This window comes from Calonectris borealis, chromosome 30, assembly GCF_964195595.1.
Source record: "Calonectris borealis chromosome 30, bCalBor7.hap1.2, whole genome shotgun sequence".
NCBI lineage: Eukaryota > Metazoa > Chordata > Aves > Procellariiformes > Procellariidae > Calonectris > Calonectris borealis.
In genome coordinates, this window is record NC_134341.1 from 2,446,234 (window position 1) to 2,471,291 (window position 25,058).

At 49.5% G+C, this 25,058-nt stretch overlaps 3 protein-coding genes across 5 annotated transcripts; all 3 read left to right on the forward strand.

The window, feature by feature from the left end:
- The first annotated feature begins 1,545 nt into the window (after window positions 1-1,545).
- Window positions 1,546-5,996, forward strand: LOC142073734 (keratin, type II cytoskeletal cochleal-like). The gene is made up of 9 exons (XM_075133877.1): window positions 1,546-2,199; window positions 2,850-3,064; window positions 3,279-3,339; window positions 3,581-3,676; window positions 3,849-4,013; window positions 4,492-4,617; window positions 4,826-5,046; window positions 5,468-5,502; window positions 5,608-5,996. Exons 1-9 carry the CDS (start codon window positions 1,546-1,548, stop codon window positions 5,994-5,996), a joined length of 1,962 nt encoding a protein of 653 aa, XP_074989978.1.
- Window positions 5,997-10,725: 4,729 nt separating this feature from the next.
- Window positions 10,726-14,739, forward strand: LOC142073731 (keratin, type II cytoskeletal 6C-like). 3 transcript variants are annotated; one of them, XM_075133872.1, is made up of 10 exons: window positions 10,726-11,382; window positions 12,158-12,372; window positions 12,566-12,626; window positions 12,794-12,889; window positions 13,024-13,188; window positions 13,308-13,433; window positions 13,661-13,881; window positions 14,181-14,215; window positions 14,321-14,470; window positions 14,528-14,739. In XM_075133872.1, the coding sequence occupies exons 1-10, from the start codon at window positions 10,726-10,728 to the stop codon at window positions 14,737-14,739; spliced, it is 1,938 nt and encodes a 645-aa protein (XP_074989973.1). The 3 variants fall into 3 exon arrangements, with proteins under 3 accessions (XP_074989973.1, XP_074989974.1, XP_074989972.1); XM_075133873.1 differs by having other exon boundaries at window positions 14,321-14,368; window positions 14,426-14,739; XM_075133871.1 differs by having other exon boundaries at window positions 14,321-14,739.
- A 5,522-nt stretch (window positions 14,740-20,261) lies between these two features.
- LOC142073742 (keratin, type II cytoskeletal 6A-like) lies at window positions 20,262-24,095 on the forward strand. Its single transcript, XM_075133886.1, has 9 exons — window positions 20,262-20,771; window positions 21,634-21,848; window positions 22,042-22,102; window positions 22,270-22,365; window positions 22,538-22,702; window positions 22,822-22,947; window positions 23,172-23,392; window positions 23,682-23,716; window positions 23,824-24,095. Exons 1-9 carry the CDS (start codon window positions 20,262-20,264, stop codon window positions 24,093-24,095), a joined length of 1,701 nt encoding a protein of 566 aa, XP_074989987.1.
- Window positions 24,096-25,058: the final 963 nt, after the last annotated feature.

Sequence of the window (25,058 nt, forward strand, 5' to 3'; positions counted from 1 at the left end):
CCTCTCTGGGCGACCTCTGCCAGGGTCTCACCACCCTCACCTTCTTATGTAGCTTTAAAAGTGCTACTCTCCGATTCTTCTGCTGTTGGGGATAGTTGAAAACTAATAAAAAAAAAGGATTTCGCAGTAAAATTTTTAAAACCGAGACAGTAATTGTTATTTGCTAAGCAGGCTTCTGCAAGACAAAAGGATGAATGCATGATGGGTCATAGTCTTATTATTGCGAGTTTAACTCATAAGCAAATCCTTTCTCAGTATGGCATCAAAACCGGAGCGTTCTGGTAAGCTTCTACCTTTCTAAAATCTGGTGACTGCTTTCAAATAAGCTTAAAAAAGATACCTACCCATGTTCTTGAAGGAGGGCTCAACGCAGCTTATGAGCGTGTCTGTCTGCCAAAAATCTATTTGCATATAAATACTGAAGTAAGCCAGGCAGCTGAAAAACATGCGTTTCCTCAAGTGAAAGTGATTGTGCCCTCTGTTCTCCTCATTTCTATGCGTCTCTACAAACGAGTTGAGCTCTCTAGCATCCTCTGCCTAGCTAATTGCATTTAAATAGTTACAGGGTTTATTATGTGGGCAGCGTGATTTTGCATGCCTCCTTCTCTCTGTGTGTCCGCAGAGCTGTCTGTCCCTCTGTCCATCTGTCCGCACTTCCCACCGTAGCAGCCGAGCTCCTGATGTCTTCTCCGGCTCTTCTCATGGTCTTGAAGCCTTCAGAAAATCCTAAAGGGATTTCCCAGCTGTGACGTTCGTGGCATTTCTCCACGGGTGCTGAGACTTTCTTGGCACGAAGACTCCAGAACTCACTTTCAGTAAGAGTTTGGTCAAACAATAAATGAATTTCCAGTGCCAACCATTGCTCCAGTATCTCATTTCTGGTAAGGTTTTATTTATCAAAAAGTCCCGGAGCCTCATCAAAATGCAATTTGCTGAGCCCTGGCTCTAGATTGAGAAACTACTTCTCAAAGCCAAAGGCAATTTTCCATGTAAAAAGAAGACTAAGGGTGTAACATAGGTGTGTTTTGGGAATTGTGAAAGCCATGCTACAACTTGGCAGGAACTACAGCGCTTGCCTGCCATGGGGCTTTGGAGTGAAAGATCAAAATAAAGATAAACATAAGCAGGGAAACAACCACAATGGATGAAAGGTGAAAAAAAAAAGAGTAGTATATCCTAGGGAGACTGTTACTGTACCACAAAAGCTAAGACTTCTTAGTCACGGAGTGCTACCATATGGTAGACAGAGTTGTATCTTTTTTAATTTTCTCCTGCATTATAGGGTGTGTTTCTGGGTAGGGTCAATGTTTGGCAAATTGAAGATGAAAATCTGTAAACCACGCCACGCTGATGAAGACAGTAACTGTCTCCTCCTTCACGCCCATGCAAACCCAGCCCACCTCCAGAAGCGGATAAAAGAGAGCATCTACTGCCCTCGAGTCAGAGGGACTTACTTCCCTTCTCTTTGCACTCACCTCCTCGCAGCACAACTCCATCGATCTTTCTTACCTTCTCGATTTTTGACTCTGCTTAGAAGAAACAGCCATGTCTCGGCAGTCTGTCTGCAGAAGCTTTGGAGGCGGGAGTAGAAGGGGCTACAGCTCTTGCTCTGCCATCGGTGGTGGCTTTGGAGGAGGTGGCGGCAGAAGCAGGAGCAGCTACAGCTCGTTCTCTATGTCCAGGGGATTTGGAGGTGGCGGACGTTGTGGAGGGTTTAGCAGCAAGAGTCTCCATAACATAGGTGGCAGCGGAAGGATTTCCATGGGTGGATGTTATGGCGGTGGAGGATACGGAGGCAGAATGGGTGGCTTTGGTGGAGGCTACGGAGGAGGACTAGGCGGCTTTGGCGGAGGAATGGGTGGAGGAGGAATGGTTGGCTTTGGAGGAATGGGTGGTGGTGGAGGAATGGGTGGCTTTGGTGGAGGAATGGGTGGTTATGGTGGAGGAATGGGTGGTGGAGGAATGGGCGGTGGAGGAATGGGTGGTGGAGGAATGGGCGGCTTTGGCGGACCAGGCTTTGGCATGCCAGGCTTTGGTGGCCCCGGTAGAGGTGGCCCTGGAATCCAGCCAGTGCAGGTTGACTCAACCCTTCTACAGCCAGTCCGTGTTGAGATTGATCCCCAGATCCAGCAAGTCAAAAACCAGGAGAAGGAACAGATCAAGACTCTTAACAACCAATTTGCCTGCTTCATTGACAAGGTGAGAGGCTGGGATTGTGTCTAAGGGTCAAAATTGGGAGGAACTTTCAAGTTCTGCAGAAATGTTGTCCTTTTTGAGCTAAATATCAGCAGGCTGAGAAGCTTGAGCAGAGCCTTTTTATTAAGTACTGCTAGGGAAGAGATGAGAATCTCTCTTCCATACGAGATCAAAGCGATGTCTTCAGGGCTTTAAGCCAGCCTGTTGCACCAGGCTCAACTAATAAGTTATTCTTGCAAGCAGGCTCAACGCCTCCAAACACCTTCAGGTTTCAGGCACAAATTTTCCCTTCTGTACCATTCTTTTTCCAAATACCCTCCCGTTCAAGTATTCACTAATATAATTTTTTTCTCTTTCTTTTCAAATATCCAGGCTTTTAAATCTAGACTAGAAATCTAAGATTTCTATACTACCTGCAATGGGAATGTACTTGGAGCTGGTGCTACACCTAAAAGCTCCTTTGACTTGAATATGACTTAGAAATTTCCTCCTTTTCCCCATCTTGCAGTTTAGGCAAGAACAGAAATTAAAAAAAAAAAGTTAATCGGTTCTCTCATCTTGCAAAGGAGAATCTTTTAAAGTGATGAAAGGGTGCCTTGGCTGCTGCTGTTGATCCACGTGTGATGGTGGATACTCCATGTGTTGGCTTTCAGGTCCGCTTCCTGGAGCAAGAGAACAAGGTCCTCTCCACCAAGTGGGAGCTCCTCCAACAGCAAGGGCCTTCGGGGCCAAGGAAGAACCTCGACGTCATCTTCGAAAATTACATCCAGAACCTGAGGAGGCAGCTGGACTCAATCTTGGCACAGAGGGGGCAGCTGGAGTCGGAACTGCAGAACATGCAGCAATACGTCGAGGATTACAAAACCAAGTAAGTGCAGGGACAGTCTAACCCAGAAAGCAACTCAAGCAGCTTGGTAGTCATTTTTCTTCACACACGCGCTTTTTATGGCAATTGTGGACATAGTTTTTACAGTCTAAATATTTTATTCTGTTTTTTTTTTTTTTCTTTTCTTTTCGTTTCCTTAGTGTGGCCTTAGGCAGGAAAATTCAGGAAACTCAGCCTGTATTTTTACTCTCCATAGGTATGAGGAAGAGATCAACAGGCGTACAACTGCTGAGAACGAGTTTGTGGTGCTTAAGAAAGTGAGTCACACGCGCTACAAAATGATCGCTTGAATATTAGGCTTTATCTGTGCTTCGAGGGGATTCCCTCTTGAATGGGAATTTGGAGAGATTGTAGGTTCTGTGGGCTGATATTTAAAGTCCTTTGTTTTTAATTTGCATAATTGAATAACACCATCACGGCTGTTACGGACTGTAATTTCCATGGTCCTGAAGGATTTCCAAGAGAAAATAAAAATATTCTCTGTGATCTTTCCTGTAGGATGTGGACTGTGCCTACATGACTAAAGTAGAGTTGGAAGCCAAGGTGGGAGCTCTGACCGATGAAATCAACTTCCTGAGGTGCATCTACGAGGAGGTAAGAGCTCTCCCTTCCCACGGGATGGCTGGAGTTGCAATGAGGTGGGTGCTGGCCAAAGACACTCAGCTGGACTGGGTGCCCGTGTGGATTTGGTCTGGAGAGGCTGCTTGGAGTTGCTGCTCTTTTCTCGCCTCCTCTGAGGTCGGGCTGACTCCTGTCTCGGTTGCAGGAACTGGCTCAGATGCAGACAATCAGCCGGGACCTGTCCGTGGTGGTGTCCATGGACAACAACCGGCACCTGGATCTGGACAGCATCATCGAGGAGGTCAGGCGTCAGTACGAGCAGATTGCACAGAGCAGCAGAGCTGAAGCTGAGGCTTGGTACCAGAGCCAGGTGAGTTGCAAAGCAGTTAAGGAACCCGGGGTGATGTCTAGAGTTTGCAGATAATTTATGACAAAGTGAGACATTTCTTTAAGCTAATGGCGCTGGAGGTCATGCAAGGAAGTCTCATGAGGAATTGTGTTGCTTTTGAGGGGTCTGACTCACTGTGTTTAAGGTGTCCAGAATCTCACTTCGGTGCACGGTACAGCCGTCTCAATAAAAATGCCCAAAAATGTCCCGTAACTAGAAAATGCCTGCCCAAAGTAGCTTTTAAGAAGCCAAGGGATGCTTATTAGTGTGACTAAGATCTATTTCAAAGTTCAAAACCAACAATATTTGAGTCTCAGAACCATCTTTTACATTGAGCTGGGCATCCATGACCAACGTGATAGGTGCTCGTAGCAGCACGTGAGCTACGAAACTGTTGACAAACCTTGTCCAGGCATCAGGAATGTTTCACTGAAGGTTTCCTTTGTCTTGGTGCCACCAGTACGAACAGCTGCAGAGCACTGCTGGAAGGCACGGGGACAGCCTCCGCAACACCAAGATAGAGATCCAAGAGTTGACCAGGAACATCCAGAGGCTGCGGGCTGAGATCGAGAACGTGAAGAAACAGGTAAGGGCGGGCGAGTGTCTCACGGGATGCTGGCATCAGGTTGGATCACAAAGGACCATGTGTAAGGCAGAAATGGTTTCTTCAACCAACCCTTGTTTACTTCATGGAGATGTTTCCTTTTTTTCCTTTGACTTCTCCATTTGGGGTTTGAGGGCTGATCCTAAGTGACAAAACGAGATCTGAGAAAGTGCCCTTTTTTCTTCCTCAGAACCAGCAGCTGCAGTCAGCTATTGCCGAGGCTGAGGAGCGGGGTGAGATGGCCCTCAAGGACGCCAGGTTAAAACTGGAAGAGCTGGAATGTGCTCTGCAGAAAGACAAGGAGGAGCTGGCTCGCTTGCTGAAGGAGTACCAGGAGCTGCTGAACATCAAGATTGCGCTGGACGTTGAGATTGCCATGTACAGGAAGCTGCTGGAGGGAGAGGAGAACAGGTAAGCACTTGACCTCTGATTCGAGAGGGATGTTGAGATCTGGGCTGGGCACCTCGAGTTTTGACATTAACAGTTTAATCACAAACCAGCTTCTTTGGTTAAAATGGGTAGATATGGCTATTGGCACTCTGGGTGATATTTTGGGTGGTCAGGACTGATAGTTGGCACACTCTGTTCACTGCAGGTGGTATAACTACCATTTCATTCCTGTCACGTGCAAATTTTGTAATGAACCCAAAGTCTGGAAGAACCTCAGCATAAAAAGGAATTGTCAATGCCGTCCCTCTTTAAATATTTTAGTGATACCAAAGTTGCTGATAAGGATGAAGCAGGAAAATGGTTTGATAATGAAAATGCAGTTCTCGGTTTTTAAGATGTCTCTTTACTTGGGTAATCAAAATCTACCAATTTCCCTTTGCAGGCTGTGCAATGACAGCATGTCCAACGTCAATGTCTGTAAGTATCTGCACGTCTTCCCTTGAGAAGTAGCAGCAGACCAGGTCTTTCTGGAGATACAGCTTGAAGTGGACAACGTGTATGTAACCTCTGCTTCTCTTCCAGCTGTGGTAGGCAAGACCACCATCACCGGAGGCAGAGGAGGCATGGGAGGCTTCGGAGGTGGCAGCGGCATGGGAGGAGGCTTCGGAGCTGGCAGCGGCATGGGAGGAGGCTTCGGAGGCGGCAGCGGCATGGGCGGAGGCTTCGGAGGCGGCAGCGGCATGGGCGGAGGAATGGGAGGAGGCGTATGTGGAGTAGGAGGAAGCTTTGGAGGTGGAAGCATGGGCGGCAGCTGTGGAATGGGAGGAGGAATGTACGGCGGTGGCTTCTCTTCTGGAAGTGGAAGGATGTGCAGCTCTGGAGGTGTCAACTTCAGCTCCGGTGGGGGATCGTCCTCCGTACGGAGATGTGTCACGACCACCTCCGTCAAATCTTCAGGAGTGAGATTCTGAGCTCCGAAGCCAGATTGAAAAAGGAAAGAAGCATCTCCTATCTTCTCCCGGCAGCAGCCCAGCCTCCTTAAATCCAGCTCCGGTGCCCTGCAATGAATGAACTGTGTCCCTCACGGCCCACCACGTACCAGCTCGTCTACCTGGCTCTGTCCCACCAAGGGAGTCTCGTGGCAATGCCACGTCCCGCTAGCAGCCCCGGCGAGCTGCTCGCTAGCCCCAAGCCCAGTGATGAAAGAACCGCCTGAGCAAAGAAAAGTCTCTCCTGCGGAGACCCAGCACGGAGAGCTGATGTGCGGGAGGGAAACGCTCTGCCTTTCTTGCTGGGCTGTACATTTCTGGCTGCCTCCTGGCAAATGTGTACAAAACTCCTTTTCCTCCGCTGTCCTCGTGTCCCTTCCTCGATGGCCGTATCCCTGGGGTGCTTCTGCATGCAGTACATCCTGCTGCTTCCATTCACCAGGCTTTGGGGTCAGGGCGGAGGTGGGGCAAGCGGGACTGGTCCCTTGGCAGAGCTGGGAGGGAGCATCTTCTCGGCCGGTGGCCAAAGGCATTAAGTGCTCCAGGGTGGAGTTCCTGGGTGCTTTTGCTCACCTGGTAGCCCCAGGTGTGCTGGAAGCTGGAGCTCTCTCTGGAGCCGTGGCTTCCAGTTCCACTTGTCCTTGCTCTCCGTGACACCTGGTAACACCTCAGGCACACGTGGACTCTTTCTAAGGAGAACAAAGCTTGCTCTTCAGTGCCAGGCCCTCTGTGACATGGAACAAGATGTACTGTCCCACCTCCCTTCCTCTTCTGTTTGTGGTATGTCCTACTTCCTCGGGATGTTGCCATTCTCAATAAATTGCAGAGAACATTCACGATGTCTTTGTGTCTTTGCTTTGGAAGCCACTTCTAGGCAAGGTGATCTTAGCTGTTGGAGAAGCAACTTGGTGGGAAGGTGTGGGTGGTTCTTCCATTCAACGTGTTGTGACAGTGCTTTGAGGGAACTGAATGGGTGTGCGGATGGAGCTAGGGACGTGATGGGTGATGCCTCCCGACTTATCAGTCATTGCAGTGCCTGAAAGCACCAGCCCATACCTGGACTGGTGCGGTTATGAGTGCTCCAGTCAAGCAATGTGCAGCGATTTGGCTGAGGCAGGAGCATCATCCTAGAATTCCTGGCTCAGCCATTGTACCAACCAATGCACGCGAGCACCCTCGCATGACATTCCCTTCTGGTCATCACAAAGTCTGGAGCAGACTTTGATATGTGTTAAGGGAATATGATGGCAGAGGTGGGAGGGCAGCTCTACAGCTGCCTGTAAGCATGGTTATGGATGTTGGCCAAGGAACTACCCTCTGGCGTACAAGTAGGCTGCACAGCTCAGCACTCTACAAGCACCAGAAGTGCTTGAGAACCACTAACTCATCCTCCCCTTCATCTGACAAGCAGTGGGAACATGAAGGGCTGGGAAGGCATGATTCATCCCAAAACCGATGGGTACCGCTCGCGTACCCATCAGCTCCCTTGAAAAGTTGGACAAGACCCCCCAGTGTCTCTTCTTTACATTGAGAGCAAGTGGGAGAGATCAGCTCCAGGAGGGGGTATGGGAGGAGATTGTCGGTGTGTTTGATCTGTGCTTCAGCTCCTCCACCACAAGAGGAGATCAAAGAGACAGAAACCGCTTTCAGGAGTGGTTCAGGAGTCCCACAACAACCTGTTGTGAGCTGCCAGTGTCCCCGGAGCAGGTCAGGAAGCTGCAGACCTAGGAAGAGGTCCAGGCAAGGCAGTGGGGAATGGTTCCAGGCTCTTGGAAGAGGACCCCTTCCACACTTTGAAGCCCAGCAGAGGTGTGCTAGAGCTGGGGAACGTGGCTGGGTTTGGTCCAAACAGAAGACGAGGAGAAGGCAATGCCTCTGAGAAGCTGGGGCTGTGCCAAGAGCAATTTGGGGTTTGGCTTGGGGCAAGAGTCACCTGTTTTGGTCTTAATTTTAAGACGATGTTTCTTCTCGGCTTTAAAATCTGAAACACGGCGTTGTAGGCATGGTTGCGAGGAGTCATTGCAACATCCTCCTCTATGCTCCCTCTTGAGTTTCGTGCCAGAAGCTCTTTGCTGTGTGAGATCCGAAGCTGCAGCCTGGCTTGGTCTCCATCTACCTTTTCTGCAGAGTTTACATTTTGCCTGCTGTTGATGATTTTACTGCATACAACTCCTTGTGTAAGAGATCTGAAGGAACGGCTGGAGCCAAGGCTTGGTATTGATTCTTACCTGGAGGAGGCTGAAGTGACTCCAGGTTTGGTATAATCTTCACATCTTGTCTGAAGACGTCAGAGTGACTCAATCTGGGCGTCTTATCTGTATGTGCTGAATGTGGTCAGCATCCAGGCATTTGGCTGACTTAACAGATCTTCCCCCTCGTTGTGGAGCTCCCATGTGGGATGTTACAACCAAGTCATGCTGCCTACCGAGAAACGCGGCTACCGTGCGTTTGGCAATCTGGAGGGAGGCCATGAGAAGAGACGACCTGCTTTCTCTAACCAAAACTTGAGCTACCCTACACCTCCCCAGGACTGCACATCATGGGCGAGTGCGCTGGACTGCAGGAGGACCTGGAGCACTTGGGGATAAGAACTGAGAAATAAGACCCTCTGCATTCAAGCTGCTTTTGAAAGGGAAGGTGTCCCCTCCCTGCTGTAGGGACGGCCGCCCGTTCTCCAGCTGCAGCCTGTTGCATGGGGTAGGCCACACACATCTGGATAACCCTTGGCCAACTGTGACTTGAGTCCCTCAAGGGTAGGACGACCCTTGGCCAACCGTGACTTGAGTCCCTCAAGGGTAGGATGACCCTTGGCCAACCGTGACTTGAGTCCCTCAAGGGTAGGACGACCCTTGGCCAACCGTGACTTGAGTCCCTCAAGGGTAGGATAACCCTTGGCCAACCGTGACTTGAGTCCCTCAAGGGTGACGTTCTCCCCTCTCCTACGCCCCGTTCTGCGAAGAGACTGTGGTGTCAAGCAGCCTCCGTCTCAGTGACAGTCAATGGCTTTTATGTTTCTGATTCCTCTGGTGGTTTTTGAAAGTGATTCTCTGGGCTGGTTTTTCAAAGGGTTTGAAGTGCCTGTGGCTGAAGGCTGATACCCAGTGATACTTTCAAACAACATTTAGTTGCACAAGTCTTACAGGTGATTGTGAAAATTCTTTATGAATGTATATGTTCATATATAGATCTTTTGAATAACCTTAAATTCACGTTCATTATTGTTTTAAATAATTTGAAGGGCTGTAATGTATATTTTCTCTGTCACTTTTTGATTACTTGTGCTGGCTATTATCTACAGAAATGTGAGAAGTCATTTTATATTTCACTCATTAACTTGATAACATTTGATTGATTACATCCAGACAGATAATACCGTCAGAATGCCTTTTAAATAGTATTTACAGACCTCAGTTTCCTTTTAACCAGCACCCGCAATCTAGCTTCTTCAGAACACTGCACATCAGTATCATTGCATGTTTTCTATCATAATCTGGAATCTTATGATTAATTATTTAAAAATTCATTTACATGCAATCCAAAAATGGGCTTCTTTATTTCAGAGATATCCTGCAGAATAAATTTCTAAAATATGTTCCTTTCCCAACAGAATATTTGAAATCAAGAGGATATACTATGCCTTAGAAGTTGCAATATCTCCATTTCTCAACATGTTTTTCCACTTCAGTTGTCTCATCTTTGGAAAGAACCAGGTAAACAAAAGGTCAGCAACCTTCGTCTGAGCAGTAGGAACCCCTCACCACCTTGAATTGTTCATCTGTCATTCCGCTTCTACAGTGCCTGTCTGCCCGTCCGCAGCCATCGTCACTGAAGCAGCTGCCCGACGTGTCCCTTCGTTCCTCCACAGGTCGTCATTCCCTGTCACCCTCAGAAGAGCTCAGAGAAGGAGCGTGATGATTCAAGTTGTCTTGTTCACTCTGCTCCAGCATCATCCGAGGTCCCAGTTAGTTGTCACAGATTTGGGGAGATACAGTTGGAGGGAATTTAATCCACAGGGAGAAGACACTCCCATTCAAAGTGTCACCACGCACACTCCAAGGAGATGTAATTCCTTTCTAGCAGAAGAATACGCTGAGTCTCTTCAAACTTTGGTGTCACGAGTCCTCGTTCATGATTGGGAAACTTCTAAAATGCCAAAGGCAATTTTACATATAAAAAGGGGATTTAGGGTGTGTTTAAGGAATTGTGAAAGCTATATTATAGCTGGGATTTCATCAAAACTTCTCCTACAGTGGAGCTTTGATTGGAAAGATCTATATCTGGAATTATTGGGAACCATTAATGAAGGCTGGAAATCCAATGAGGGGCTGCAGAAAAGTGCATTATCGTAAAAGTTGATTTCCAAGATGTGATAAAGATGCGAGAGTCCACTTAGTCATGGAGATCTGTTTCAATGTTCTTGTTCTTTTATTCACTTCTATATTGCAGGGTGTGTTTATAGGCAGGGCCAAATACGGTGAAGCTCAACTGAGAATCTGTCAACAACACCATGCTGATGAAAATAATAAATTGGTTTCCACCTTCACGCCCATGCCGTGCCAGCCCACCTCCAGAAGCGGATAAAAGGTAGTGCCCGAAATTGTGGAGTCAGAGAAGACTGTGCGCACTTCTCTCCGCATTCATCCCTCCGTTGGCACAGCTCCCTTGGTCTTTCTGCTCTTCTTGATTTTGACTGTGCTTGGAAGAAACAGCCATGTCTCGGCAGTCTGTCTGCAGGAGCTTTGGAGGCGGGAGCAGAAGGGGCTACAGCTCTTGCTCTGCCATTGGTGGTGCCTTTGGAGGAGGTGGCGGCAGAAGCAGGATCAGTTACAGTTCATACTCCTCATCCAGGGGAGGTGGAGGAGGTGGATATTGTGGAGGGTATGGCAGCAGAAGCCTCCATAACATGGGTGGCAGCAGAAGAATTACCATGGGTGGATGCTATGGTGGTGGAGGATACGGAGGCAGAATGGGTGGCTTTGGTGGAGGCTATGGAGGAGGAATGGGTGGCTATGGTGGAGGAATGGGTGGCTTTGGCGGAGGAATGGGCGGTGGAGGAATGAGTGGTGGAGGAATGGGTGGCTTTGGTGGAGGAATGGGTGGTGGAGGAATGGGTGGTGGAGGAATGGGTGGCTTTGGTGGAGGAATGGGTGGTTATGGTGGAGGAATGGGTGGTGGAGGAATGGGCGGTGGAGGAATGGGCGGCTTTGGTGGCCCTGGCTTCCCTGGAGGCATCCAACCAGTGCAAGTTGACCAGGCCCTCCTGCGGCCGGTCCATGTTGAGATTGATCCTCAGATCCAGCAAGTCAAAAACCAGGAGAAGGAGCAGATTAAGACTCTTAACAACCAGTTTGCCTCCTTCATTAATAAGGTGAGAATTTAGGACCATGTTTGTTTGGAGGTGGGCGTTTTAAACGACTTTCCTGTGGTGTGCAAAGGGAATTTTTTTTCTTACCAACAAGTACTTGTTGAAGTTTGCAAGACTGATGCCTTCGTAGCACGTTATTATTAAGGTCTTATTAAGCAATTCCGAACAATAGACAAGGTTTTCATGCTAATGGAAGATTAAAGAGAACATCTGCAGGACATTCTGTAGATTCTCCTGCCTACCCATCTCTTCAGCCTAATTTCTGGTGATTCAGGGTAAAGCCATCATCATATATTTAGTTGTCCTAAGAGTTCTCACTACAGTGCTTTTCTTTTTAATGCAATTTTCTTTTCAAGGAACTGATTCTATAAACTCAAGAGTGTTAAATACCTTTCCAACTCTTGGATTATTTTCATTTCAAATAGAAACCAAAGAAATACAGAATCCCTTGTAAGAGAATTTACGTGCAGTTAGAAGAAAAAAAAAATGTTTTCTTGACTTCACTACTGCAAAGATGATAGCAACGTCCAAATATGATGCTACGGAAAATGGGGATGTTGTTTTCTGTTGGCAACAGCTTTTTGTCCCAAAGCGAGAAGTTCAAAATGACTCAAAATTTAATAATGCTTGTCATGCACTTTAGGAATTTGGATGTTTGAATGAGCCATAGTTGGAGATTTGGGAAATGATTCCCTTGGCCTCCCAAATAAGCAGGAGGTTTGAGTAGAGTGATGTCTCCCCGGGTGAATATCTCACACACCCCTTTGTGGGCTTTCAGGTCCGCTTCCTGGAGCAACAGAACAAGGTCCTCTCCACCAAGTGGGAGCTCCTCCAACAGCAAGGGCCTTCGGGGCCAAGGAAGAACCTTGATGTCATCTTTGAAAATTATATCCAGAACCTGAGGAGGAGGCTAGAGTCTCTCCTGGGACAGAGGGGACAGCTGGAGTCAGAGCTGCAGAACATGCGGCAATACGTGGAGGAGTACAAAACCAAGTAAGTGCAGGGACAGACTACGGAAGACGTGAGCACCAAGGCAGGAGAGCTAAGCCAGCTTGGAGATTTCCACACTGTCTTCCCTCTGGAGCTCTGTAGAAATGGGCTGAGGTTGCCGTGGAGGGAAGGGGGGTTCCACTGGTTGACTGGTGAGCAGTCCAAGAGACTCATCTTGTCTTGTCCCCTTCAACAGGTACGAAGAAGAAATCAACAGGCGCACCGCTGCTGAGAATGAGTTTGTGGTGCTCAAGAAGGTGAGTCACAGAGGCACCAGGAGAGAGGGGATGTGGGGGAACTGGCTGCAAAGACATTGGAAGGAGGCAGCACCAAGACGGGCACCTTCCAACAGGAGGCATTGGCTGCCAACAGCTCTTCTGGGATGGCAGTAAGCTGTTGTCTACCTGTGTGATCTTTCCTGTAGGATGTGGACTGTGCCTACATGACTAAAGTAGAGTTGGAAGCCAAGGTGGGAGCTCTGACCGATGAAATCAACTTCCTGAGATACATCTTTGAGGAGGTAAGAGCTGTCCCTTCCCATGGGATGGCTGGAGTTGCAATGAGGCGCGTGGTGGCCAAAGACACTGAGGTTTGACAGAGAGTCCATGTGGATTTAGGCTTGAGAGTCACTTGGGCTGCCTGTCTTGGTTGCAGGAACTGGCTCAGATGCAGACAATCAGCCGGGACCTGTCCGTGGTGGTGTCCATGGACAACAACCGGTGCCTGGATCTGGACAGCATCATCGAGGAGGTCAGGCGTCAGTACGAGCAGATTGCACAGAGCAGCAGAGCTGAAGTTGAGGCTTGGTACCAGAGCCGGGTGAGTTGGGAAGCAGTCAAGGCACCTGGGACAGTCTTTGCTCCTGGCTGTCTCCCTTGCCACCGAGCAAGGGAGTTGCCTGAGTTCTATCACTGATGGGTTTGTCTCCATGCCGTCAGTATGAAGAGCTGCAGAACACTGCTGGAAGGCATGGGGACAGCCTCCGCAACACCAAGATAGAGATCCAAGAGTTGACCAGGAATGTCCAGAGGCTGCGGGCTGAGATTGAGAACGTGAAGAAGCAGGTAGGGGTTCCTCAGCATCTTGTTGGGTAATGGTATCAGGCTGGGTCACAGCTGAGCTGGGCGGTGTGCTAAGGATAGCGTGCTGGAAACGTAGTCATTCTCCAAATTCAGGTTGTTTGGAAGAGATTGATGGTTCCTGCCTATTTTCCACCCAGTTTGTGCCCGGAGGGCTGCTCCAGGGGAGGGTGTGCAGAAGGGAACTGAGAAACTGCTTTTTTCTTCCTCAGAACCAGCAGCTGCAGTCAGCTATTGCCGAGGCTGAGGAGCGGGGTGAGATGGCCCTCAAGGACGCCAGGTTAAAACTGGAAGAGCTGGAATGTGCTCTGCAGAAAGACAAGGAGGAGCTGGCTCGCTTGCTGAAGGAGTACCAGGAGCTGCTGAACATCAAGATTGCGCTGGACGTTGAGATTGCCATGTACAGGAAGCTGCTGGAGGGCGAGGAGTACAGGTACCTCTTTTTCTTTGTATCTATTTGATTAAATTCTTGACAGATTATACCATGTGTGGGTAAAATGTTTGCATGCCGTCTAAGGATAAATTTTGTATCTCTCCTGCTGTAATTTTTAGCCTTAAGTATGTTTCCCATATTTCTTATAAGAACGTTAAGTTCAAGGTTGCTCATTTGTTTTAAAGAATAACAGAAATTCTAAAAGAACGGGGAATATATACCTTGTAAAAAAAGGGAAATTCTCAGCTGAAGAAACGTGCACTTGCCGTAGGATTAACTGGTCCTCTTTTCCCTCACAGGCTGTGCAACGATGGCATGTCCAACGTCAATGTCTGTAAGTATCTGCACGTCTTCCCTTGAGAAGTAGCAGTAGACCAGGTCTTTCTGGAGATACAGCTTGAAGAGGACAACGTGTATGTAACCTCTGCTTCTCTTCCAGCTGTGGTAGGCAAGACCACCATCACCGGAGGCAGAGGAGGCATGGGAGGCTTCGGAGGTGGCAGCGGCATGGGAGGAGGCTTCGGAGCTGGCAGCAGCATGGGAGGAGGCTTCGGAGGCGGCAGCAGCATGGGAGGAGGCTTCGGAGGCGGCAGCGGCATGGGAGGAGGCTTCGGAGGCGGCAGCGGCATGGGCGGAGGAATGGGAGGAGGCGTATGTGGAGTAGGAGGAAGCTTTGGAGGTGGAAGCATGGGCGGCAGCTGTGGAATGGGAGGAGGAATGTACGGCGGTGGCTTCTCTTCTGGAAGTGGAAGGATGTGCAGCTCTGGAGGTGTCAACTTCAGCTCCGGTGGGGGATCGTCCTCCGTACGGAGATGTGTCACGACCACCTCCGTCAAATCTTCAGGAGTGAGATTCTGAGCTCCGAAGCCAGATTGAAAAAGGAAAGAAGCATCTCCTATCTTCTCCCGGCAGCAGCCCAGCCTCCTTAAATCCAGCTCCGGTGCCCTGCAATGAATGAACTGTGTCCCTCACGGCCCACCACGTACCAGCTCGTCTACCTGGCTCTGTCCCACCAAGGGAGTCTCGTGGCAATGCCACGTCCCGCTAGCAGCCCTGGCGAGCTGCTGCTCGCTAGCCCCAAGCCCAGTGATGAAAGAACCGCCTGAGCAAAGAAAAGTCTCTCCTGCGGAGACCCAGCACGGAGAGCTGATGTGCGGGAGGGAAACGCTCTGCCTTTCTTGCTGGGCTGTACATTTCTGGCTGCCTCCTGGCAAATGTGTACAAAACTCCTTTTCCTCCGCTGTCCTCGTGTCCCTTCCTCGATGGCCGTATCCCTGGGGCGCTTCTGCATGCAGTACATCCTGCTGCTTCCATTCACCAGCCTTTGGGGTCAGGGCGGAGGTGGGGCAAGCGGGACTGGTCCCTTGGCAGAGCTGGGAGGGAGCATCTTCTCGGCCGGTGGCCAAAGGCATTAAGTGCTCCAGGGTGGAGTTCCTGGGTGCTTTTGCTCACCTGGTAGCCCCAGGTGTGCTGGAAGCTGGAGCTCTCTCTGGAGCCGTGGCTTCCAGTTCCACTTGTCCTTGCTCTCCGTGACACCTGGTAACACCTCAGGCACACGTGGACTCTTTCTAAGGAGAACAAAGCTTGCTCTTCAGTGCCAGGCCCTCTGTGACATGGAACAAGATGTACTGTCCCACCTCCCTTCCTCTTCTGTTTGTGGTATGTCCTACTTCCTCGGGATGTTGCCATTCTCAATAAATTGCAGAGAACATTCACGATGTCTTTGTGTCATTGCTTTGGAAGCCACTTCTAGGCAAGGTGATCTTAGCTGTTGGAGAAGCAACTTGGTGGGAAGGTGTGGGTGGTTCTTCCGTTCAACGTGTTGTGACAGTGCTTTGAGGGAACTGAATGGGTGTGCGGATGGAGCTAGGGACGTGATGGGTGATGCCTCCCGACTTATCAGTCATTGCAGTGCCTGAAAGCACCAGCCCATACCTGGACTGGTGGGGTTACGAGTGCTCAGTTCACATTGAGCACGCAGGAGCACTGGGAACCCAAACTGGGGGAATTCAGAAGGCTGTTAAAGTTGTGGGCAGTTCCTGATGTAGCCCCATCCTTGGAATCATGCATAGTCATTTCAACAGCAGAGGTCTTCATCTGCTGTGTCTCGAAATCTCCAGCACAGAGGGGTCCAGCACCTTCTGAATCAATGAGGAGGCTACAGGCTACCCCGTGCCAATATTTAGGGCTCAGCCTTTATTCAAAATAAGGCACTCAGCACCCTCTTGCTCATGTCACATCTTACCAGAGTGGTCTGGTAACACACAATTGCAGCTGCTCCCGGAAAGATGTTTTATTAATCTCTCTCTTGGATTTCAGATTTTTAGAGCAGGAAGAAGCTGTGTACAGGGTACGCTGAAATCACAGACAGAAAGTGATGGGATTTGTGCAGGAACGCTGCCAGTGCATAGTGGCGAAACCAGCAGAGACCCAAACACATTGATTGGTGATGGAAATCAGCAGCGGCAGGGAGGGAGAAGGTATCAGATCAGACTGCTCTTGTCAGTTCATCTGAGTTTCCTGCCTTGGAGTGGACTTTGCTATGTGGTAGGGGGAGGTGGCAATGGTAGGAGTCTTGTGGGGAGTGGTGGGAGGGCAGCTCTACAGCTGCCTGTAAGCATGGTTATGGATGTTGGCCAAGGAACTACCCTCTGGCGTACAAGTAGGCTGCACAGCTCAGCACTCTACGAGCACCAGAAGTGCTTGAGAACCACTAACTCATCCTCCCCTTCATCCGACAAGCAGTGGGAACATGAAGGGCTGGGAAGGCATGATTCATCCCAAAACCGATGGGTACCGCTTGCGTACCCATCAGCTCCCTTGAAAAGTTGGACAAGACCCCCCAGTGTCTCTTCTTTACATTGAGAGCAAGTGGGAGAGATCAGGTCTAGCTCCAGGAGGGGGTATGGGAGGAGATTGTCGGTGTGTTTGATCTGTGCTTCAGCTCCTCCACCACAAGAAGAGATCAAAGAGACAGAAACCGCTTTCAGGAGTGGTTCAGGAGTCCCACAACAACCTGTTGTGAGCTGCCAGTGTCCCCGGAGCAGGTCAGGAAGCTGCAGACCTAGGAAGAGGTCCAGGCAAGGCAGTGGGGAATGGTTCCAGGCTCTTGGAAGAGGACCCCTTCCACACACTTTGAAGCCCAGCAGAGGTGTGCTAGAGCTGGGGAACGTGGCTGGGTTTGGTCCAAACAGAAGACGAGGAGAAGGCAATGCCTCTGAGAAGCTGGGGCTGTGCCAAGAGCAATTTGGGGTTTGGCTTGGGGCAAGAGTCACCTGTTTTGGTCTTAATTTTAAGACGATGTTTCTTCTCGGCTTTAAAATCTGAAACACGGCGTTGTAGGCATGGTTGCGAGGAGTCATTGCAACATCCTCCTCTATGCTCCCTCTTGAGTTTCGTGCCAGAAGCTCTTTGCTGTGTGAGATCCGAAGCTGCAGCCTGGCTTGGTCTCCATCTACCTTTTCTGCAGAGTTTACATTTTGCCTGCTGTTGATGATTTTGCTGTGCACAGCTCCTTGCGTAAGAGATCTGAAGGAACGGCTGGAGCCTAGGCTGTCTATCGAGTTTTACCTGGAGGAGGCTGAAGTGACTCCAGGTTTGGTATAATCTTCACATCTTGTCTGAAGACGTCAGAGTGACTCAATCTGGGCGTCTTATCTGTATGTGCTGAATGTGGTCAGCATCCAGGCATTTGGCTGACTTAACAGATCTTCCCCCTCGTTGTGGAGCTCCCATGTGGGATGTTACAACCAAGTCATGCTGCCTACCGAGAAACGCGGCTACCGTGCGTTTGGCAATCTGGAGGGAGGCCATGAGAAGAGACGACCTGCTTTCTCTAACCAAAACTTGAGCTACCCTACACCTCCCCAGGACTGCACATCATGGGCGAGTGTGCTGGACTGCAGGAGGACCTGGAGCACCTGCGGATAAGAACTGAGAAATAAGACCCTCTGCATTCAAGCTGCTTTTGAAAGGGAAGGTGTCCCCTCCCTGCTGTAGGGACGGCCGCCCGTTCTCCAGCTGCAGCCTGTTGCATGGGGTAGGCCACACACATCTGGATAACCCTTGGCCAACCGTGACTTGAGTCCCTCAAGGGTAGGATGACCCTTGGCCAACCGTGACTTGAGTCCCTCAAGGGTAGGATAACCCTTGGCCAACTGTGACTTGAGTCCCTCAAGGATAGGATAACCCTTGGCCAACCGTGACTTGAGTCCCTCAAGGGTAGGATAACCCTTGGCCAACCGTGACTTGAGTCCCTCAAGGGTAGGATAACCCTTGGCCAACCGTGACTTGAGTCCCTCAAGGGTAGGGTAACCCTTGGCCAACCGTGACTTGAGTCCCTCAAGGGTAGGATGACCCTTGGCCAACCGTGACTTGAGTCCCTCAAGGGTAGGATAACCCTTGGCCAACCGTGACTTGAGTCCCTCAAGGGTAGGATGACCCTTGGCCAACCGTGACTTGAGTCCCTCAAGGGTAGGATAACCCTTGGCCAACTGTGACTTGAGTCCCTCAAGGATAGGATAACCCTTGGCCAACCATGACTTGAGTCCCTCAAGGGTAGGATAACCCTTGGCCAACCGTGACTTGAGTCCCTCAAGGGTAGGACGACCCTTGGCCAACCGTGACTTGAGTCCCTCAAGGGTAGAATAACCCTTGGCCAACTGTGACTTGAGTCCCTCAAGGGTAGGATAACCTTTGGCCAACCATGACCTGAGTCCCTCAAGGGTAACGTTCTCCACTCTCCTACGCCCCGTTCTGCGAAGAGACTGTGGTGTCAAGCAGCCTCCGTCTCAGTGACAGTCAATGGCTTTTATGTTTCTGATTCCTCTGGTGGTTTTTGAAAGTGATTCTCTGGGCTGGTTTTTCAAAGGGTTTGAAGTGCCTGTGGCTGAAGGCTGATACCCAGTGATACTTTCAAACAACATTTAGTTGCACAAGTCTTACAGGTGATTGTGAAAATTCAAACACAGATGTATGTTCCACTATGGAAGCTCAAATACAGTATAATATTGGACTGTTGAAATGCTTAGAAGGCTTTAAAATCTATTTCCCTTGACATCTATTGATGATTTTTAGGAACTAAGCACAAAATACCGTGTTTTTTTCTTGAATTTCATATATCTAACTAAAATGTATATTTGATTAATGTGACCCAGAAGATATCTCTTTCAGGTGAACTTCCTACTTCATAGTCAGATAGCTTGTGCACGAAATTAAACATTATTGTTTTCTAGTTTGAAGCAGCAGCTGTTGTCTTAAAAATACATTTTTCTAAAGTGAATTTGGTCAGCGCCCCTTCTCTCCCCCAACCCAAATTTACTGTGGGCAAAGATGCCATACCTCTTAAAGCCACTTCTTATGCAGCAATACTTTAACTGTTATTACTTAAGAAAGCACCAGAACTTCTTCTACCTTTTAGTTGCCCCTTTTTTCAAAATCAAGTATGATGAACTCAGCCTGATCATTTGCCTAACAACTTAAGTAAAAAATTATTTTAACAAGTCACTGTCATCCCTATCTGCATTTCTCTGCTATTTGTCCTCGGTCATCATTACCACATCTAGTGCCCGAAGCGTCCTTTCAGTCCTCCGCAGGTTCGGCAATCCCTGTGGCCATCTGAAAAGCACAAGGAAGGAGCTTGGACATCCTTGTTCTCTTGCTCATTCCGCTCTGGTGCTCAGAGTCTCGGTACCTGGTTGTCTCAGACTCTGGGAGCACATTTTGCAGGAATGTGCCCTAGAAGAAGGCATCCAGATAAAAAAGAAATGCTGACCGTTGTTAAACGTTAATGTGTGGTATTTTTGCTCTACACTGGGAAACTGCCTCTTGGAAAGCCATCCGTAATTTTCCACTTAAGAAGGAGATTTGGGGTGTGCTTGGGGGGATTGTGAAAGTCTCATTCTAGTTGGTTTTCACCAAAATGCTTGCCTGACATTGAGTGTCAGTGCAAAAGATCCAGATCCAGACAAACTGTGAAATCATTAAGAACAGATAGAAAGGTGGGAGGAGGGAAAAACATGACTACATCGCTGTAAAACATATTTTTCCAGATGCCATAAAGATAGGAGAGTCCACTTACTCATTGAGACCTGTTTCAATGCTCTTGCTCTTTTATTCTCTTCTGCATTGCAAAGCGTATTTCTGGGTGGAGTCAACAATTTGGCAAAAATCTGTTAACCGCACCAAGCTGATGAAGACAGTAAATTTGTTTCCTCTTCACGCCCTTGTAGACCCAGCCCACCTCCAGAAACAGATAAAAGAGAATGCCTGAAGCCGGGGAGCCAGAGAAGACTGTGCACACTTCTCTCTGCATTCATCCCTCAGCAGCACAGCTCCGTTGGTCTTTCTGCTCTCCTCAACTCTGCTTGGAAGAAACAGCCATGTCTCGGCAGTCCATCTGCAGAAGCTTTGGAGGCGGAAGCAAAAGGGGATACAGCTCTTGTTCTGCCATCGGCGGTGGCTTTGGAGGAAGTGGGGGCAGAAGCAGGATCAGCTATAGCTCGTTCTCCACATCCAGGGGAATTGGAGGCAGCGGACGTTGTGGAGGTTTTAGCAGCAGGAGCCTCCATAACATGGGTGGCAGCGGAAGAATTTCCATGGGTGGCTCTTATGGCGGTGGATACGGATGTAGAATTGGTGGCTTTGGTGGAGGCTATGGAGGAGGATTTGGCAGCATTGGAGGAGGTGTCATTGGTGGAGGAATAGGCAGCTTTGGTGGTCCTGTGAGAGGTGGTCCTGGGTTCCCTGGAGGCATCCAACCGGTGCAGGTTGACCCAACCCTGCTGCGGCCGGTCCATGTTGATATTGATCCTCAGATCCAACAAGTGAAGTGCCAGGAGAAGGAACAGATCAAGACTCTTAACAATCAGTTTGCCTCTTTCATTGACAAGGTGAGAGGCTGGGACTGTATTTGCTTGGGAATGGGGACTCTGAGGAACTTTCTTGTGCTGTGGAGAGGGAAATATTGTCCTTCCCAGCTCAGTGTTAGCAGGTCTAGAAGGCTCGTAGTGTTTTCATTGAGTCCTCCTAAGGGAATGTAAAAATTTTACATCTGCAGAGAAACCAAGGGACTTTCTCTAGGCTTGGTTGATCCAAATTTTTCCATAGCTTTTCTCTCTGGTGTTCTCTGTGCAGTCAGGCCAAAGTGATCATGATATACTCAGTTATCCTAAGCGGTTCTTTAAGTCTGTCCTTTTTCAAGGATAGTTTCCTCTCGAGGAAGTTAGAATGTAGGCATGAGCTTTCAATGAATTCCTGGCTGTTCCGTATTTCAGTTCAAGTACAGTATTCTTTAGGCTGTCTGCACTGGGACAACATTGGTCATAACCATGCTTCATAGTTTTTTAAATATATGACACACGTATTGAATACTTTTTGTATCTCCGATATTGAGACATACGGGATTTCACTCACTGGAAGGTAAAAAATGATCTGATGCTTCTGCAAATTACTGTGGGTCAAAATTGGCAATTGGAAATGACAACAATCTGTAAATCTGGAATGTAATCATTCCAATAGATAACAAAAAAAGAGCAGAAACGTAGGAGGAGAGAAGAGGAGAAAGTCAAGGATAATTGAAAAAAGAGGAGAAAGAAGGGAGGAATCTTCCTCTTGGAAAACTGGCTTTCAACTAGCCACGGTCCTTTGGGGATTGGGGGAATGATTCCCTTGGCCTCCCAAATAAGCAGGAGGTTTGAGTAGAGTGATGTCTCCCCGGGTGAATATCTCACACACCCCTTTGTGGGCTTTCAGGTCCGCTTCCTGGAGCAACAGAACAAGGTCCTCTCCACCAAGTGGGAGCTCCTCCAACAGCAAGGGCCTTCGGGGCCAAGGAAGAACCTTGATGTCATCTTTGAAAATTACATCCAGAACCTGAGGAGGAGGCTAGAGTCTCTCCTGGGACAGAGGGGACAGCTGGAGTCGGAGCTGCAGAACATGCGGCAATACGTGGAGGAGTACAAAACCAAGTAAGTGCAGGGACAGACTACGGAAGACGTGAGCACCAAGGCAGGAGAGCTAAGCCAGCTTGGAGATTTCCACACTGTCTTCCCTCTGGAGCTCTGTAGAAATGGGCTGAGGTTGCCGTGGAGGGAAGGGGGGTTCCACTGGTTGACTGGTGAGCAGTCCAAGAGACTCATCTTGTCTTGTCCCCTTCAACAGGTACGAAGAAGAAATCAACAGGCGCACCGCTGCTGAGAATGAGTTTGTGGTGCTCAAGAAGGTGAGTCACAGAGGCACCAGGAGAGAGGGGGTGTGGGGGCACTGGCTGCAAAGACCTTGGAAGGAGGCAGAACCAAGACGGGCACCTTCCAACAGGAGGCATTGGCTGCCAACAGCTCTTCTGGGATGGCAGTAAGCTGTTGTCTACCTGTGTGATCTTTCCTGTAGGATGTGGACTGTGCCTACATGACTAAAGTAGAGTTGGAAGCCAAGGTGGGAGCTCTGACCGATGAAATCAACTTCCTGAGGTGCATCTACGAGGAGGTAAGAGCTCTCCCTTCCCATGGGATGGCTGGAGTTGCAATGAGGTGGGTGCTGGCCAAAGACACTCAGCTGGACTGGGTGCCCGTGTGGATTTGGTCTGGAGAGGCTGCTTGGAGTTGCTGCTCTTTTCTCGCCTCCTCTGAGGTCGGGCTGACTCCTGTCTCGGTTGCAGGAACTGGCTCAGATGCAGACAATCAGCCGGGACCTGTCCGTGGTGGTGTCCATGGACAACAACCGGCACCTGGATCTGGACAGCATCATCGAGGAGGTCAGGCGTCAGTACGAGCAGATTGCACAGAACAGCCGGGCTGAAGCTGAGGCTTGGTACCAGAGCCGGGTGAGTTGGGAAGCAGTCAAGGCACCTGGGACAGTCTCTGCTCCTGGCTGTCTCCCTTGCCACCGAGCAAGGGAGCTGCCTGAGTTCTATCACTGATGGGTTTGTCTCCATGCCGTCAGTATGAAGAGCTGCAGAACACTGCTGGAAGGCATGGGGACAGCCTCCGCAACACCAAGATAGAGATCCAAGAGTTGACCAGGAATGTCCAGAGGCTGCGGGCTGAGATTGAGAACGTGAAGAAGCAGGTAGGGGTTCCTCAGCATCTTGTTGGGTAATGGTATCAGGCTGGGTCACAGCTGAGCTGGGCGGTGTGCTAAGGATAGCGTGCTGGAAACGTAGTCATTGAAATTCAGGTTGTTTGGAGGAGATTGATGGTTCCTGCCTATTTTCCACCCAGTTTGTGCCCGGAGGGCTGCTCCAGGGGAGGGTGTGCAGAAAGGAACTGAGAAACTGCTTTTCTTTTTCTCAGAACCATCAACTGCAGTCAGCTATTGCCGAGGCTGAGGAGCGGGGTGAGATGGCCCTCAAGGATGCCAGGAGGAAACTGGAAGAGCTGGAATGTGCCCTGAGTAAAGACAAGGAGGAGCTGGCTCGCTTGCTGAAGGAGTACCAGGAGCTGCTGAACATCAAGATTGCGCTGGACGTTGAGATTGCCATGTACAGGAAGCTGCTGGAGGGCGAGGAGAACAGGTGAGATCTGCTCTCAGGTTGGCCTGGCCAAGGTACTGTCTCTCCTTGGGATAGACTGAGGTTTAATCATCTCTCAAACCCATTTAATGTTGGAATCCGATTTGCTTTCACTTTTTCCCCAAGTTTTTAAGGCCAAAATAGGAACGAGGTCCCCACAGGGAATATTTCTCAGCGGTTTTGATTGATGTTAAACGAAACAGGGAATAAAAGGAGTACTTGGGAAATTGCATGGAGCTTAATTGCCTTCTATTAGATTAGATTTACAACTTGTGTTCCTTTCCCTACACAGGCTCTGTGGAGATAACCCGTCCAACGTAAATGTCTGTAAGTATCTGTACATCGTCTTCTCTGCAGAATGGCTTTTACCCTGGGTTTCATGAGGATGCCCAGGCTGTCACTTGACGTACAGTGAGCCCGTCCTTCTCTTGCAGCTGTGGTAGGCAGAACCACCATTGCTGGAGGCAGAGCTGGTGGCTTTGGAGCCGGCAGTGGCATGGGAGGAGGAGTATGTGCGGTCGGAGGAGGAAGCATCATTGGAGGCAGTTGTGGCGTGGGAGGAGGAATACTCAGCGGTGGCTTCTCTTCTGGAAGTGGAAGAATGTGCAGCGCTGGAGGTGGCAACTTCATCGCAGGGGGCGGATCCTCCTCTGTGAGGAGATGTGTCACAACCACAACGGTCAAATCTTCAGGTGTAAAATACTGAGCCCTGACCTCAGTCCCTCCAAGGAAAGAAGCATCTTTTCCTCCCTCCAGCCAGCAGCACAGCCCCTTCCATTCCGAACCCGTATCCAGCAAAGAAATGAACTGTTTCCCTTATAGCTCACAACCTCCTTAAATCATCCTGCCCGAGGGGAGATTTGCAGCGAAACACCGTCCCGTGGGCAGAGCCCGGCTGCCCTCCGAGCTCCACCAGTCTGCAGGGCTGAAAGATCTCCCTTGTGGGTTCCAGGGACTGCAGAGCTCACCCGAGCATCTTTTGCTGCGCTTCTCGCTGCCACCCCCCGGCTGCTGCGCTGGCTGAGGAGGAGCATGTATAAAACTGCTCTTTCCTTTCACTTTTTAAGGTCTCTTTTTCAACGGCCGTGTTTCCCTTGCGACTCCCGCGTGTCCTGCATGTTACCCACATGCTTGTTTCAGCTATATCAGGAATTCACGTAAGCAGAAGAAACGTGATAATGTCTCATAGTCAGATTTAGGAGTGAGAAACAGGTCTCTGGAGACGTCCACCCTCCCTCGGTGGAGTAATTTGGCAGCTTTAATATTTTATAGATTCCTTTCCCTCTTCTCCTTCTCACCTGACGTATGTATGGCCTTATTGCAAACCTTCTGTTGCGTGAACCCTACTGCATGGTTGCTTTCTACCAGCACCCCTTTCCTCCAAGTTCTTTCATTACCAATAAACTGCAGACAGATGAAAAGATATCTTTGTGTTGTCTTATCACTTAACGGTCCCCAGGGGAGGGAAAACACGCTTTGCTGTTCACCGTAAGGAACGGCAATGCCCAAGGTGCTCTGTCCTGTGGTGCAAATCACTGAGCGCCCAGCTGAGGTGAGGAGGAGGAAGATGGCCCTTCTCTCTCCTCTTTGGAGGTGCCATCTTGCTCCTCCACAGTAGACTCCCCATCTCTCTGCGGGTTGGGAGAGCCATGGCTGTGAGGAGTGTGGC